This window comes from Mus pahari, chromosome 2, assembly GCF_900095145.1.
Source record: "Mus pahari chromosome 2, PAHARI_EIJ_v1.1, whole genome shotgun sequence".
NCBI classification, from domain to species: Eukaryota; Metazoa; Chordata; class Mammalia; order Rodentia; family Muridae; genus Mus; species Mus pahari.
In genome coordinates, this window is record NC_034591.1 from 146,285,837 (window position 1) to 146,300,558 (window position 14,722).

The 14,722-nt window shown below is 39.1% G+C and overlaps 1 protein-coding gene and 1 pseudogene across 1 annotated transcript in view; one reads left to right on the forward strand and one right to left on the reverse strand.

The window, feature by feature from the left end:
• Positions 1 to 3: 3 nt before the first annotated feature.
• On the forward strand, positions 4 to 898 carry LOC110316925 (annotated as a pseudogene).
• Positions 899 to 10,244: 9,346 nt separating this feature from the next.
• LOC110316069 (killer cell lectin-like receptor 2) overlaps positions 10,245 to 14,722 on the reverse strand; it is a 24,901-nt gene continuing 20,423 nt past the window's right edge. The window contains 4 exon segments of the mRNA XM_029535031.1: positions 10,245 to 10,307; positions 10,388 to 10,543; positions 12,080 to 12,117; positions 12,119 to 12,188. Of these exon segments, the coding sequence (XP_029390891.1) occupies positions 10,256 to 10,307; positions 10,388 to 10,543; positions 12,080 to 12,117; positions 12,119 to 12,188 (316 nt within the window). The 3' untranslated portion in view covers positions 10,245 to 10,255.

The window sequence follows — 14,722 nt, forward strand, 5'->3', positions numbered from 1 at the left end:
GGAAAAGAACTGAATAAGAGCATTAACCCCGATGAAGCTGTTGCCTATGTCGCAGCTGTCCAGGTATCCATTCTGTCTGGAGACAAGTCTGAGAATGTTCAGGATTTGCTGCTCTTGGATGTCACTCCTCTTTCCCTTGGTATTGAAACTTCTGGTGGATTCATGACTGTCCTCATCAAACACAACGCCACCATTCCCACCAAGCAAAAACAGACTTTCACCACTTACTCTGACAACCAGACAGGTGTACTCATTCAGGTATATGAAGGTGAAAGGGCCATGACCAAGGACAACAACCTGCTTGGAAAGTTTGAGCTCACAGGCATACCTCCAGCACCCCATTGGGAGTCCTCAGATTGAGGTTATTTTTTTCTTTTTTTATATTTATTTTTTATTAGATGTTTTCTTCATTTACATTTCAAATACTATCCCCTTTCCTAGTTTCTTTCTGAAAATCCTCTATCTCCTCCCCCCTCCCCCTGCTCCCCAACCCACCCACTCCCATTTTCTGGCCCTGGCATTCCCCTGTACTGGGGCATAGAATCTTACTTTTGACATCGATGCCAATGGCATCCTTGATGTTTCTGCTGTAGATAAAAGCTCATGAAAGGAGAACAAGATGACCATCTCCAGTGACAAGGGCTGCTTATGTAAGAAAGATATTGAATGCATGGTCCAAGAAGCTGAGAAGCACGAAGCAGAGGATGAGAAGCAGAGAGATAAGGTTTCCTCTAAGAATTCACTGGAGTCCTATGCCTTCAACATGAAAGCAACTGTTGAAGATGAGAAACTTCAAGGCAAGATCAACGATGAGGACAAACAGAATTTTCTTGACAAGTGCAATGAAATCATCAGCTGGCTTGACAAGAACCAGACTGCAGAGAAGAAAGAATTTTAGCATCAGCAAAAAGAATTGGAGAGTCTGCAACCCTATCCTTACCAAGCTGTACTAGAGTGCTGGAAGCATGCCTGGGGAATGCCTGGTGGCTTCCCTGGTGGAGGAGCTCCCCTATCTGGTGGTGCTTCTTCATTCCCCACCATTGAAGAGGTGGATTAAGTCAGTTCAAAAAGAAAAAAAAAAAAAAGAGGGTGTAGCATTGTTCCACAGGGACCCAAAACAAGTAACATGGAATAATAAAACTATTTAAATTGGCAGAGAGAGAGAGAGAGAGAGAGAGAGAGAGAGAGAGAGAGAGAGAGAGAGAGAGAGAGAGAGAGAGAGAGAGAGAGAGAGAGAGAGAGAGAGAGAGAGAGAGAGAGAGAGAGAGAGAGAGAGAAACCTAAAATTAATGAGCATTGCCTTGAACAATGAAAGAGAAATTACCAACATAGTTTATACAACAATATGTTGAAAATGACAACACTTATCTGAGCAGGAACAGAAACCACGGTGTGTAACAGTTAACAAGTTACCAAGCCAGGACCTACAGTGACACTGAACAAAGCCACCAGTTATACAGCTACCTAAACTAAATCAACATTAAGCAATGCAAACAATATAAATAATTACATAAATAAATAAATACCACAGATACCACTTACATGAAAATTCAGCAGCATAGAGATGTTAGGTAGAGTAGATATCACCATGGTTTCAGGATTGGTATGTTAGGAGTTTTTCATTTAAAATACAAGAAAATAAGTAGCACTATACATTCAGTTACACTAGATACAGCTCAAACACTAGATAGCAATATGACAATGACTGATGGATCCTTGTGGGTCTACACCTGTATAAAACAGTTCTGTTATTGAAAAATGACCAATGAACCCCAGCATTCTGGTCCTAGCTGCTTAGCACAGTTGTCCTCTATCGTCCATCCTAATTAATGCCTTCAACAAGTAGATTATAACTACCAGAACAGCATAAGGCTTACACTGTAGATTGTGAGGGACAAGAAGCTAGATAACAGCAGCAGAGTTAACAGAAATAGTGAAGGATGAATGCTGCAGAAACGAGGTCAAAGAATCTTGGAAACATGAACAGTACTTGTTTCCACTGGGAGTCAACAAAATGTGTAGGTATTGTCCTACTTTGCTTTCTGACACTGTGATAAAACACTGAACCAAACAAACTTAGGAGGGAGTGGTTTATTTCATTTTACATGTTACTATTCAAGATTGGGGAGATATGGAACAAGAATTTAGCTGATGATTTTAAGCAAAAAAACCACAAAGGAACTCTTTTCTGGTTCCATTACAGATGGTTCTGAGCCACCGTGTGGCTGCTGGGAATTGAACTCAGGACCTCTGGAAGAGCAGTCAGTGCTCTTAAACGCTGAGTCATCGCTCCAGCCCCTTGTGAGGTCTTCTTGATGAACTAACCATAGGGAAGAATCAGACATCTGTACTGAGATTTTTCTTTGATGTCCTGTGGTTTCTGGAATTGTCATTCTCAAATATCGTGGAGTAGTTGCATTCAATTACAGCTGTCATTACAGGGGCTGCAGAAGTTTCAATCTGTCAAAAGTCAGTCTTGCATGGAGCAAAGTTTCATGAGACATTATCTCCCCAGAAACTATTGGCTACTGACAAAGTTTGGGGAAGGGATCAGTATTGTCCTCTATTGTATCCTTATCAATCAATACATCAGAATTAATATAGTTCTTCTGTACTGTGCATGCTCCAGAGGTTGACCTAACTGAGGCAGTGAGTAAATGAAGAAATGATAGACACACTGACACAGAAAAGTTGTGATCATGTTCTGTGGGTTCTCTAAGAATACGCAGCAGCATGGTATCTTTATTACTGAGCGTTGAACTGTGAGGCACTTATTCCATGCAGCTGAGCAGTAGGCAAACCTATGGTATACAGTCAAACAAGGAGTAAAGTATAATTTATTTCTGTAGGGGAAGAGTCTTCAGGCCATAAAAATCTTGGGGGAAAACAGATACAGTGGACATGTTATGCAGAAACTGACACCATTCACAGTCAGGCATTAGGTGTCCTTTGCAATTCTTCTGAGCTTCACCTGTGGAAGGCTCTGTCACTCCATGGGCCTTGGTCCTTGACATGAATGACTATTCCTAAGACACAATAACATCCACTGAGGACTTGACTTAATCTCTAGACTCATCCATAGTAAATTAAACTGCCCTTGTCAAACTTACTTAGACACCAACATAAACAAAACAATTAACATGGGAAAGGAGCATGTGGAAAAAATTAAATAATTAAACATCATAAAAATTATCAACATGTTTAAGATATATCACAAAATAACTGAAAGAAGTGAATACTTCACCAAATGAGTAAAACTATAGCCATGAGTTTTCACAGCTCAATAAGGATACAGATACTACCTGCTATAGATTCAGTAAAATCCCATGAGGCATTTTTTATCTCTTTTTATTATTATTATTATTATTATTATTATTATTATTATTATTATTATTTTCTTTATTTACATTTCAAATGCTATCCCAAAAGTTCCCTATACCCCGCCCCACCCCTGCTCCCCTACCCACCCACTCCCACTTCCTGCTCCTGGCCTTCCCCTGTGCTGCTTCCCCTGTGTCTTGCAAGACCAAGGGGCCTCTCTTCCCAATGATGGCCGATTAGGCCATCTTCTGCTACATATGTAGCTGGAGACACGAGTTCAGGGTTAGTTCATATTGTTGTTCCACATACAGGGTTGCAGCCCCCTTTAGCTCCTTGGGTACTTTTTCTAGCTCCTCCATTGGGGGCTCTGTGTTTCATCCAATAGCTGACTGTGAGCATCCACTTCTGTGTTTGCCAGGCACTGGCAAAACCTCACAAGAGGCCGCTATATCAGGGTCCCTTCAGCAGAATCTTTCTGGCATGTGCATTAGTATCTGGGTTTGGTAGCTGATGATGGGATGGATGCCCAGATGGGGTAGTCTCTGGATAGTCCATCCTTTCATCTTAGCTCTAAATTTTGTCTCTGTGTCTATAACTTTTCATGGGTATTTTGTTCCTTATTCTAAGGAGGAATGAAATATCCACACGATGGTCTTCCTTCTTGGTTTTCTTGTGTTTTGCAAAATGTATCTTGGGTATTCTAAGCTTCTGGGCCAATATCCGCTTATCAGTGAGTGCATATCTAGTGACTTCTTTTGTGATTGGGTTACCTCACTAAGGATGATATCCTCCAGATACATCCATTTGCCCAAGAATTTCATAAATTCATTGTTTTTAATAACTGAGTAGTACTCCATTGTGTAAATGTACCACAGTTTCTGTATTCATGCCTCTACTGAGGGACATCTGGGTTCTTTCCACCTTCTGGCTATTATAAATTAGACTGCTATGAACATAGTGGAGCATGTGACCTTATTACCAGTTGGAAGATTTTCTGGGTATATGCCCAGAAGAGGTATTGCTGGGTCCTCCTATAGTACTATGTCCATTTTTCTGAGGAACCACCAGACTGATTTCCACAGTGGTTGTACAAGCTTGCAATCCCACCAGCCATGGAGGAGTGTTCCTCTTTCTCCACAACCCCATGAGGCATTTTTAAAGTGATTTTGAGTGAGTGAGTGGAAGTGGAATAGTCAACAAAGACTGACAAGCAACAATTGTGGAGGATTGATGGATTTCACTGTACAGGTACTAGAAGTATATCACTCCACACTTAAACATCTCCATTGAGACAAAGAGAAATACCCTATTACCTCTACCAGAGTAATTATGAAGTTAAAATCTCCAGTTCTAAATATTAATCTGAGGGGACTGAAGAGAGGACTAAGTAGTTAAAGATAAGGAAAGGGCAATTTTCACCAATTTTACAGTAAACCATAACTGTCTCTGTTCATGCATCTGTTTATGTACATGAAATCTGTTTCTAATTGTTATCTATTACAAAGAGAGCAGCAATGGAAAATGTTGAGAAAATGTCTCTGTGACAGAATTAAGCAACGTTTATGTATGACCAAGTGTCATACAGCTGAACCTTCAGGTCTATGGATGTCCAGCTTCTTAAGGAAATGCTGTGCTGATTTCCATAGTGGCTGTATGGAACATAAAGTTATGGAACATAACTTTGCACTCCCACCAGCAATGAATCAATATTTTTGTTTCTTTCAATGCTGGTCAGCATGAGCTGTAATGTTTTTATTGATCTTGACCAATCTGACTGGTTAAAATAAAATCTCAATGTTGTTTGACTTGTATTTCCTTTAGTATTAAGGATATTGACTATTTCTTTAAGTTGTGCTGGATGGACCTGGTGCTGTTTGTATGTTGATGCTAATTCTGCTCTCCTGGGAGGTGTTGTGAACAAGGAGTAAGTCATACTCAGGTGACTTCTTGTGAAGCAATCCCCTAATGAATGAAAGAGCTAATCTCAGGCCAAGTAGGCAGGACTTCTGGGTTGGAGAGGGGAAGAGAGAAAGCAGGAGCAAGTTAGGTCTTTTGGACTAGGATAGTGTGAGGACAAGATGTAATTACGAGTGTGTTCCGGTTTCAATGGCAGATTCATCAGGATTCACCACCAGAGGATTTGGATTTAATAAGGCTTACAAGTTAGGATTTTAGTTGTTGCTCCCAGTGATTGAGTTACCGTTGTTTCTGAACTAACTTTGTGTTGCGTTTTCCTTCACGTGTGGCTCATCTGGGTTCAAGAAAGAAAGGTACAGCAGCAAAGCATGGGTTTGCCTGAGGTGCACCACAAAGGTTGTGGAGGTTTTGATGCATGGGGCTGGCATGGTAGCAACCCACCAATAGGAACTTAGCGAGCTGGGTAGAGAGATTGTGGGGAATTGAGTTAGAGTCTCTATAAGATAAAACAGGTCGGCCATTGCCCAACAGTGCATGGCCTGCCAGTCTGCTGAGACAGAGAGTTGCCAGCAAAAGCCTGGGAACATGCTGGTTTTTTGTTTTTTGTTTTTTGTTTTTTGTTTTTTGTTTTAATCCTTCCTGCAACAGCTTCTCAACCATTTCATTTATTTGAGATATCTCTGTTTAGATCTATACACGGTTTCTTTATTGGGTTGTTTGTTTCCTTGATTTCAAGCTTTTTGAGCTCTTTATGTTTTTTAGATATTAGTCCTTCATCAAATGCAAAACTCAAAAAGACCTTTGCCCATTTGATGGATCACATGAAAACCTAATACAGAAGAAATGAAAAAATAACATACATGCATACATGCATACATACATACATACATACATACATACAATGATTTAAATGAAATCTCAAAATAATAAGGAAGAGAGAGCCTCCACTTGATATCTCCTGTCAAGAAATAATACATAAAATGAAGTTTCTAGTATCGAGAATGCATTATATCTAATCAAGTCGTAGGACAAAGGGGCTTGATGTGATTCCCAAACAAAAAATGCCATTGTCAAGGTTACCGATTGCTCTTCACATATTGCTGATGACAACACCTACAGAATTTCTTAAACCAGAGAAGTCTTACAAGTTTAAGTGGTTCCTACCAAAAGCCTTTGTCCCTACTGACTAAGATTCATGATACTAGAAAATACTCTGCATTTTACCAGTGGACAAAGGAAAAGCACTAAACCAGTTACAAATACTTGTTCTACAATAGTGACATACCTGAAATATATGGTAGTATAAAAGTGACACAAAGCTGAGGAATAAACAAATAGCTGATTGGTGGTAAGAGCTCCTTGATGAGATGAAACCCATACCCAATGATGGGAGGCCAAGTACCTAAGTCTGGATAGGCCATGGTCCAAGAGTAAAACCAATCATCACTGTTGTGCTAAAGGAATATATCATGAAAATGACTTTTAATGACATCCTTATATACTCAAAGGTCTGTGACTTGGTTTTGCCAGACAGATTTACTTGCAAATGTTCATTGTGATGAGTCATTTTTCTGGTTTGGGACCTCTGGTTTCTGCTACATTCTAATACTGAATCCTCACTAGGACTCCTCTTGGATATCCTGTTATTCCCCTGTGTCACGGAGATCTTAGAGCTTTCGATGTTCAAGACACTTCATTTAGTCCAGAAGTTCATAGATGGTGTTGATGTTAGGGTGGGAAAACTCAGAGTCTTGGATCTGGGCCTGGGTAGACACTGAGTTGGTCACACCACCAGCTCTCTTTTGCCCATGCCATTAGGGGCACCTCTCCTGCTTTGTCCTGTTGAGGTGCAGGGCCAGCTTTACTGATTTCACACTCCCAAGGCCAGCTCATCTTCCTGCCACAGGTATCTATATGGACATTTCTTTTGCACTCATGTCACCACACATCAGAAGATGGGCAGGGATAGCGCTCCTTTGCTCATGCTCTCCGGGCCTCCTCACTCGAGGACTAGGGCCATCTCTCCTGAGTATCACAGCTAGCAAGCTGCAGGTCCAACTCTCCTAGTCCCACACCACCAGAGCCAGCTCTCTCATGCTGCCCAGGTGAATGGCACATTAGCACACTGCAAAGACATCAACATGACTTCAGGCATAAACCCAGTCCATGGACATCCACATGGTCTTTGGTAGTAACACAGGCCTCAGATACTCTGGTTATGATAGGACCATTGACACAGACATGACACAGCAGCAGCATGGACTAGATATCATCATTGCCTCAGATAGCAGCACAGACACCTCAGATCAGTATGTACCCTGTCAGCAGCATTGCTGATAAACATCAGAGGTTCTCAAGTGGCAGCCCAGACATTGACATCCAAATGGCCTTTGGTGGTAATTCGAGCCACAAACATTAACACATACCCTAGTTGTAGTACCAAGACAAACCCAGACAGGTCCCTAGTCAGCAGCCCAGGTCTGAACATCACCATGGCCCAAGGTATTAAGCGAGCTGCTCATGTCTGCTTGTTCCTCACCATCATCATGTCTCCAGTTCTACTTCTCTCCACGGGGCACAAAATGCTCAGCTATACTTTCTCTCCCATCCCTACACTACATACTCCATCTTTCCCATCTATCCATCATATAGTCTCTCATCACACTGGTCCCTGGTGCCCTGGGACATGGATACTGAGGTGGGTACTTGGGCATTGCTCTTCCAGCTGCACCAATTATGGAATTTCTATGTGTGCAATTGTATGTGTCTTATTAATCCTTGTCTTCAACAGTGACATGCCTGTAAGATATGCTAGAATAATAGTACTTTGTGTCTTGGAATTTTTCTTTGAATCTTTTTCTTCTGTTTGTTTGGTTATATTCTATCATATTTTGTTTTAGCTAATTTTACTTTATTATTATTTATGGATGCCTGTTTTATCCAGAATAGAAAGGGAAGCAAATGATGTGTATGTGAGTGGTTACAGGAAATAGAGAGGATCTGTAAGAGAAATGGTGGTTAAACCATAATAAGAGTAGATTACATTTAAAAAAATCTACTTTCAAGTAAAAACATATTCAAAATAAAATAAAACAAACTTCTCTGAGAAGTAAAGTATATTTAAATGTCCAGTACATGGAGAAAATACAGAAAATACAACTCTGCATAGTACATAACACTCTGGACAAGACCATACTAATTTACACTACAAGAAACCATATATCTGCTTGCCTGGGACCAGAGTTCAAGGCACTGGGCAGAAATGAATTTTGGGAGATACAAAACCCTGTAAGTGTTTAATGTTTCTCTCCATTAGGGTTTCTAATTGCTGCAATGAAATAATATGATTCAAAAAAACAAACAAACAAACAAAAAAACTTGGGGAGGAAAGGAGGCATTTTGACTTACATTTCCACAATGCAGTCTACTGTTGAAAGGAGTCAGAACAAACACTAAAGCCCAGCAGAAACCTGCAAGCAGTAGCTAATGCAGAGGTCATCGGCAGGGGCATCTTTCTGAAAGCACAAAAATGGCTTGCTCAGCCAGCTTTTTACACAATTCAGAACTATCATACCGAGGGTAGTGACACCCATAACGGACTGCACTCTCAACATCAATATCTAATTAAGAAAATGCCCTGTAGGCTTGTCTAGAGCCAAAAGTTATGGGGGCATTTTATCAGTGGAGGCCCTCTATAGTCAGATGATTCTAGCATGTATCAAGCTGACATTGTGATCTTCTTGAGCTCAATGGCTCTATAAGAGATGTGCATACTTGTTAAAACTTGTTTTACTTATGACTTACAATAGGTACATTTTATTATATACATTCTCCTCCAGCAAGATTTTAACTTTTTAATATCAGAAAAAAATCAAAATACTTTCAAAACTAAAGGACATTACAGGTGAGTGCATGACATAATCCTAAACATGAGGAAATATTAAGTGACATGATCAGAAATACAAGTTTGGATTATAGGTTAGATCATATTATTACAAAAATACCACATTTCTTCATTTTACCATTCAATAAGATGCTATAAAAGAAATTGCAGGCTGGAGGGATGGCTCAATAGTTAAAATAACTGATTGTTCTTCCATAGGTCCTGAGTTCAATTCCCAGCAATCACATGGTGGCTCACAACCATCTGTAATGGGATCTGATGCTCTCATCTGGTGTGTCTGAAGAAAGCTACAGTATACTTCTATATACAGGGCAAATAAATAAATCTTTAAAAAAAGAAAAGAAAAGAAATTGCTTGTTTTTATATAATATTTATGGACAGTTTAATATTATTATCATCATCATCCTCATATTTATATTTCATGACACAGAGTCTCACACTAAGGCCCACAATGGCCACAAACGTACTATATAACCTAGACTGCCTTCAAACTCATGTACCTATAAAATTATACGTGTGAACCATTGCATCTAGCTGGCCTCAATAAGTATTACTGCAACTACGGGATTTCCATTTATCACCAAATGCATCATATTGATCAAGGAAACAGAGACAGAAAGACAAGCACACACATACAGAGAGAGGGGGGAGGGAGGGAGGGAGGGAGGGAGACAGAGAGAGAGAGAGAGAGAGAGAGAGAGAGAGAGAGAGAGAGAGAGAGAATAAGAACACATGAACTATGAAAGGTTGTATGGGTTCACTAAACTACCTTGGCAACTATTCATCAAGTTATAAAATTATATTTTCCAGCAAATAAAAACATTTTCAGGTTAATTCTTCCACCTCCAAAAAAATAAAAAGTTACCAACCAACTAACAAACAGCAACTGCATCCTAGTTCTTAAGTGTGATGTCAGAGCAACAGGTTATAAAAATGGATTATCCTAGAGATTATTAAGAATGTGTGTGATTGTCTGAGTATTGTATTTGGTTCTGTGTATAATTCAGGAAACAGAGTGATTCTTTGAAGATTAGAGCAGAGTGTCCATTCTCCAGACAAAAGCTTCTCTGTTTACCAGGAAGGAAGATGGCTTCTGCTCTGTTAAGTCAGATGTCAGAACATTTCTTCACTTTGCTCCTCATCACTCTGCAGAGCAGTTTGAGTTCTGCGAATGAATGAATCAGCTGTTAAGTTGTCACAAATCTTCACAGGAAGCAAACAAAAATGAAAACGTTCCATTTTTACCTTCCCTTGACACAGCTTCCTGGAATAGGGAATTTACTCAATCTCTTTTCACAAATACAACCATGGGTTCTAGCACAGTCATCCTCTTGTATATAAAATGAACTTAGATATGTACACTTTTTTCTGTTATGTACTGAATTCCTTGCTGCTGAATCACTGTAAAACAAATAAAAATAATGGACAGTGATTTACATTTGAAATGTATACTGATTTCGACCATTATTTTTTCAAGTTAAAGTTTATTGACTAAAATATCAGCATATGAAATTAGTAAGTATATCAGTAGACGTTTCTCATTTTCTCTAAACTCATAAAAATTGTCTTGGACCAATGACGTGGCTCAGTGGGTACAGACCATTCACAACAAGTCTGACAATCTGGGATCAGACCGCAGATACTAAGAGTAGAATGAGACAAGTAACTCCTTCAAATTCACTCTTATACACATGTGCTGTGACATGTGCCCACACATGTGTATACCTTCGCACAAAAATAAATAAATCTAATAAAGACAGAAATTGATCACAACTCAACTTCTTATCTATTGTACATTATTGATTTATAGTCAAGTAATATACAGTTTCAGTATCACTAAGAGATGACATTAAATTATGTTTCCCTATGAAATTTTTTGCGGCAATGACAAATAAAAAGAAGAAATAAATGTGTGGCACACAGAAATCTTCTGTGCCTGTGTTTTAAGAGAAAGGTATAGAGGCAATAAAGTCACAGAGGAATGGTTGATACTGCTGTTTTGGTTGATTTCATCGCCCATCCCCTCTTAGAGCTAATCAATCTTGACTGAAACAATGTGATTAACTGACTTCCCTGTATTCAACATTCTATAATCTCTGCAAGGTGATATATTGATACTAAAAATTCCTTCCTGTGAAAAATTAATTTAAAATTAAGATATGAATCATGAAATGGGTACCTCATATAAACAGGCAGGACTCACGGGGAGAGATAAAGACATCAAACCACCCACAAAATGTTCAACCCAAACTCTGTCCTGCCTCCAAGTAGTGCAGGGAGAAAAATGAAGTAGAGGCTGAGGGAATGTCCGAGCAATGTCTGGCCCAACTTGAGACCCATCCCATAGGCATGAACTCTGTAATCTCTGGCACAATTAAGGATACTCTGCTATGATTGCAAACAGGAGCTTAGGAAAACTGTTCTCTGAGAGTCTCCACCCAGCAACTGACTGAAACGGATGGAGAGACCCACCACCAAACATTTAACCGAGTTTAGAACTTCTTGTGGAAGAGTGGGAGACGGATTGAGGGATCCTGAGGAGGTAAGGATCCATAGGAAGCCCAATAGGGTCAACTAACTATCCCTTGGAGGGTCCCAGAGACTGAAATACAAACCAAAGATTATACATGGACTGGACCTAGCCTCATGTTCCACACTCACATGTGTAGCATATGTGCATCTTGGTCGTATATAGACTGAAACTACAGTAGAGCTAAGACTCCAAAAGTATCAGCCGAACATGTCAGACAGTCATTGTTCTAGTAGCCAGAAAAAGATGAATAATCAATATATGAAAATGATCATTCAAATACTAAATAATCTATGCAGACAGATGCACTGGTATACAACTGTAGTCTCGGCATATGGGAAGCACAGGCAGGAGGATCAGAATTTATTCACTGGGCAACACAGTGAGATTGAATCAGGCTAACAGACTGACAATCTATGTCAGAGAAAATGAACCAGGGAAAGAAATACACAGAACTCCACAGGGATGAGATGGCAAAGGGATAAATCTTCAATGAAAATTTGCTCTTCTTGAGCCCTGCATAAGCCAGGGAGAAGCAGATTATTTATATTTATCAGAGGAACAGAAAGAGAAGATAAATAAAACTGAGAGAATTGTGAATCATAAACAGAACAGGGGGGATACAGTGGTAATGAGAATACATATTAACCAAACATATATAATTATGAGTACAATCAATAAAGCAGTGTGTTGAACATAAGTAAAGAGGAAAAACCACAGCACACACTAACTAGACACAAATACACACTAAGCACATATTCTGAATCATAAGTTTTTAACTTTATCTCCATGTTGAAGACCACCTAGAATTCTACACAAGAAAATCAAGTTACGCTCACAGCTGTTGGGTAGGTTCATTACAAGCTACCATTGTAATAGATGTGCAAGCTTCTGCACCTTCCCACTGTAGAAAATGTGGAGAAATCTTCCTAATTAAGGTGGAAGCTTACCATGACCTGTCGGTTCAGCTGAGCTTGGAACAAAATGGAAAATTCCTTTTATCAGCAGGGCTTCCCCTTCTCTGACCATGTTTGGAGATTTTGACTCCCCACATCCTCTACCTAGGGTAGGTTGGGTAGTCCATGGCAGACTTACAAAGTTCCTCCCCTCCTGATAAGAACTCACCCAGCAAGTACCTGAGATTCCTGGAATGGCTCTCCATACAAATGAGGCATTCACAGAACTTTAAACTCTAGCCAAATATTTTCATCTACCCTCAAAACTCCTTCCCAATCATCTATCTCCCTGGTTCACCCTAAATGCATGCAAATCCTCCCAAAATAAATGTGTGTACACAAGATAAGATCATCTAAGAGAGCTATTTCATTGAATCTCAGAGAAGACCTTTGCATAAAAGAGTTATAATATTAATATCCTCGGAGAAGGCCACCCATCCCCAAGCCAGGTATACAGTGGCATCTGAACACCCTAAGAGGGAGAAAACAGAGTACACCTACATATATGCCACCAGAAAATGCTTGTGCTAGTTATAAAAGCCTTCTGATGACTGGACATCCGTACTAAAGTCTCAGACCTGAGCCTAGCAAGCACACTATTAGCCAGAAACAGTTCTAAAACATAGTCAATGTCCACAAATATCTCTTAACCTGGATGCAGGTATTATCTCAGCCCCTGGCATCTCAGACCAAATGCTATCACCTGCCAATTATACTCTCAGGCTACAAACAAATTTATCAACTCTGTGACCAATCACATTGAAAAACAGCAGAAATCCTAAGGCTTGGGTATAGATGCAGGTAGAGTGGAGCTAGCCTAAGCGAAGTGACTCTTCTTTTAAAAAAAAAAAAAAATTAAGCATAATACTATTAATTTGCATGGTTTCATCATATTATTACATCTTATAAGGCCATCTGTTCTCTGGCCTTGTCTGTGAAAACTAGTTTGAGGATGTCCTTGGAGAAAAGAAAAGATGTTATTTTTCCTTCTTATTTAGAACTTAGCTATCCACACTTGCAGGGCCACATTTAAATATAAATGAGCAGAACTGTCATGTTCCCAGAAACTGACCTGAAGTTCCTGGGTCAGTCACCACTGTGGGTCCAATTGCTCAGATAGTTTCTTAATCTGTGGCAGAAGAAATCCAACAAATGCCACGAAGAAACTGCTATCATGAGCAAAAGCCATCATAAAGCCATAGAAATTCAGATACTAACATCACCACATAACAATTATAAATAAGCTTGCTTGATACATTTTGAGAGAAAAATAAAAGTACAAGACACAATCACACCGGCCTGTAGTCTCAGTCCTTTAAAGACATAAGGGTTAGGAATGATGCCCGGCTGACATGAATCCCAAACTCAAACAACAAAAAACAATAAATGAGATTTAAATTCTATGAAATGAAATTTATAACCAGATAGCAACAGAATTCCTAGAGAGATAATTCAATATTTAGTATTTCAAAAAGCATCAATAACAGAAGGAATAATAAAAGTGTGATATGAAAGTAGAAGGAGGAATTTGAGTATTAAAAATCAAATATTGTTGAGTCCTGGAGGATGAAGAATGCAAAAGGAAAAAAGGGTAGATTAATCAAAACTAAGGATGTATGAAAGGACCTTATTGAAATACATTATAAAGTAAGTATAGAGTTGACCAACACTAAACAGTCCTTATTTTGTGTGTGCATATGTTTGTGGTTGGGGGTTGTTTGTTTTCAGTATTTTTCTCTTATTGTTGTTTATTTGTTTATTTGATTTGATATTCAACTTTTTATTTTTAATTGTAGGGGAGAGACAGAGGTCAAAGAGTATAAAGCTCAGTGAATAGAGAAGTGGGGACAGTCTGTGAGGGCTTAAGGGGTGCAAAACCTGATCAAAAAATATTGTACGAGAAAATAATATTAAAAATAAAAATATAACTTTCAAAAAGAAGTTAGAACCCCAGAAAGTATGATTTATTAAATGAAAAGGAAAGTGTAGTAATACTTTAAAAAACCTGAAAGATAGCAGAAAGAACAGAATCCCAACTTTAACAACAAAAATAACAGGAAGCAACAATTACTTTTCTTTTTTTATTTTTTTTTT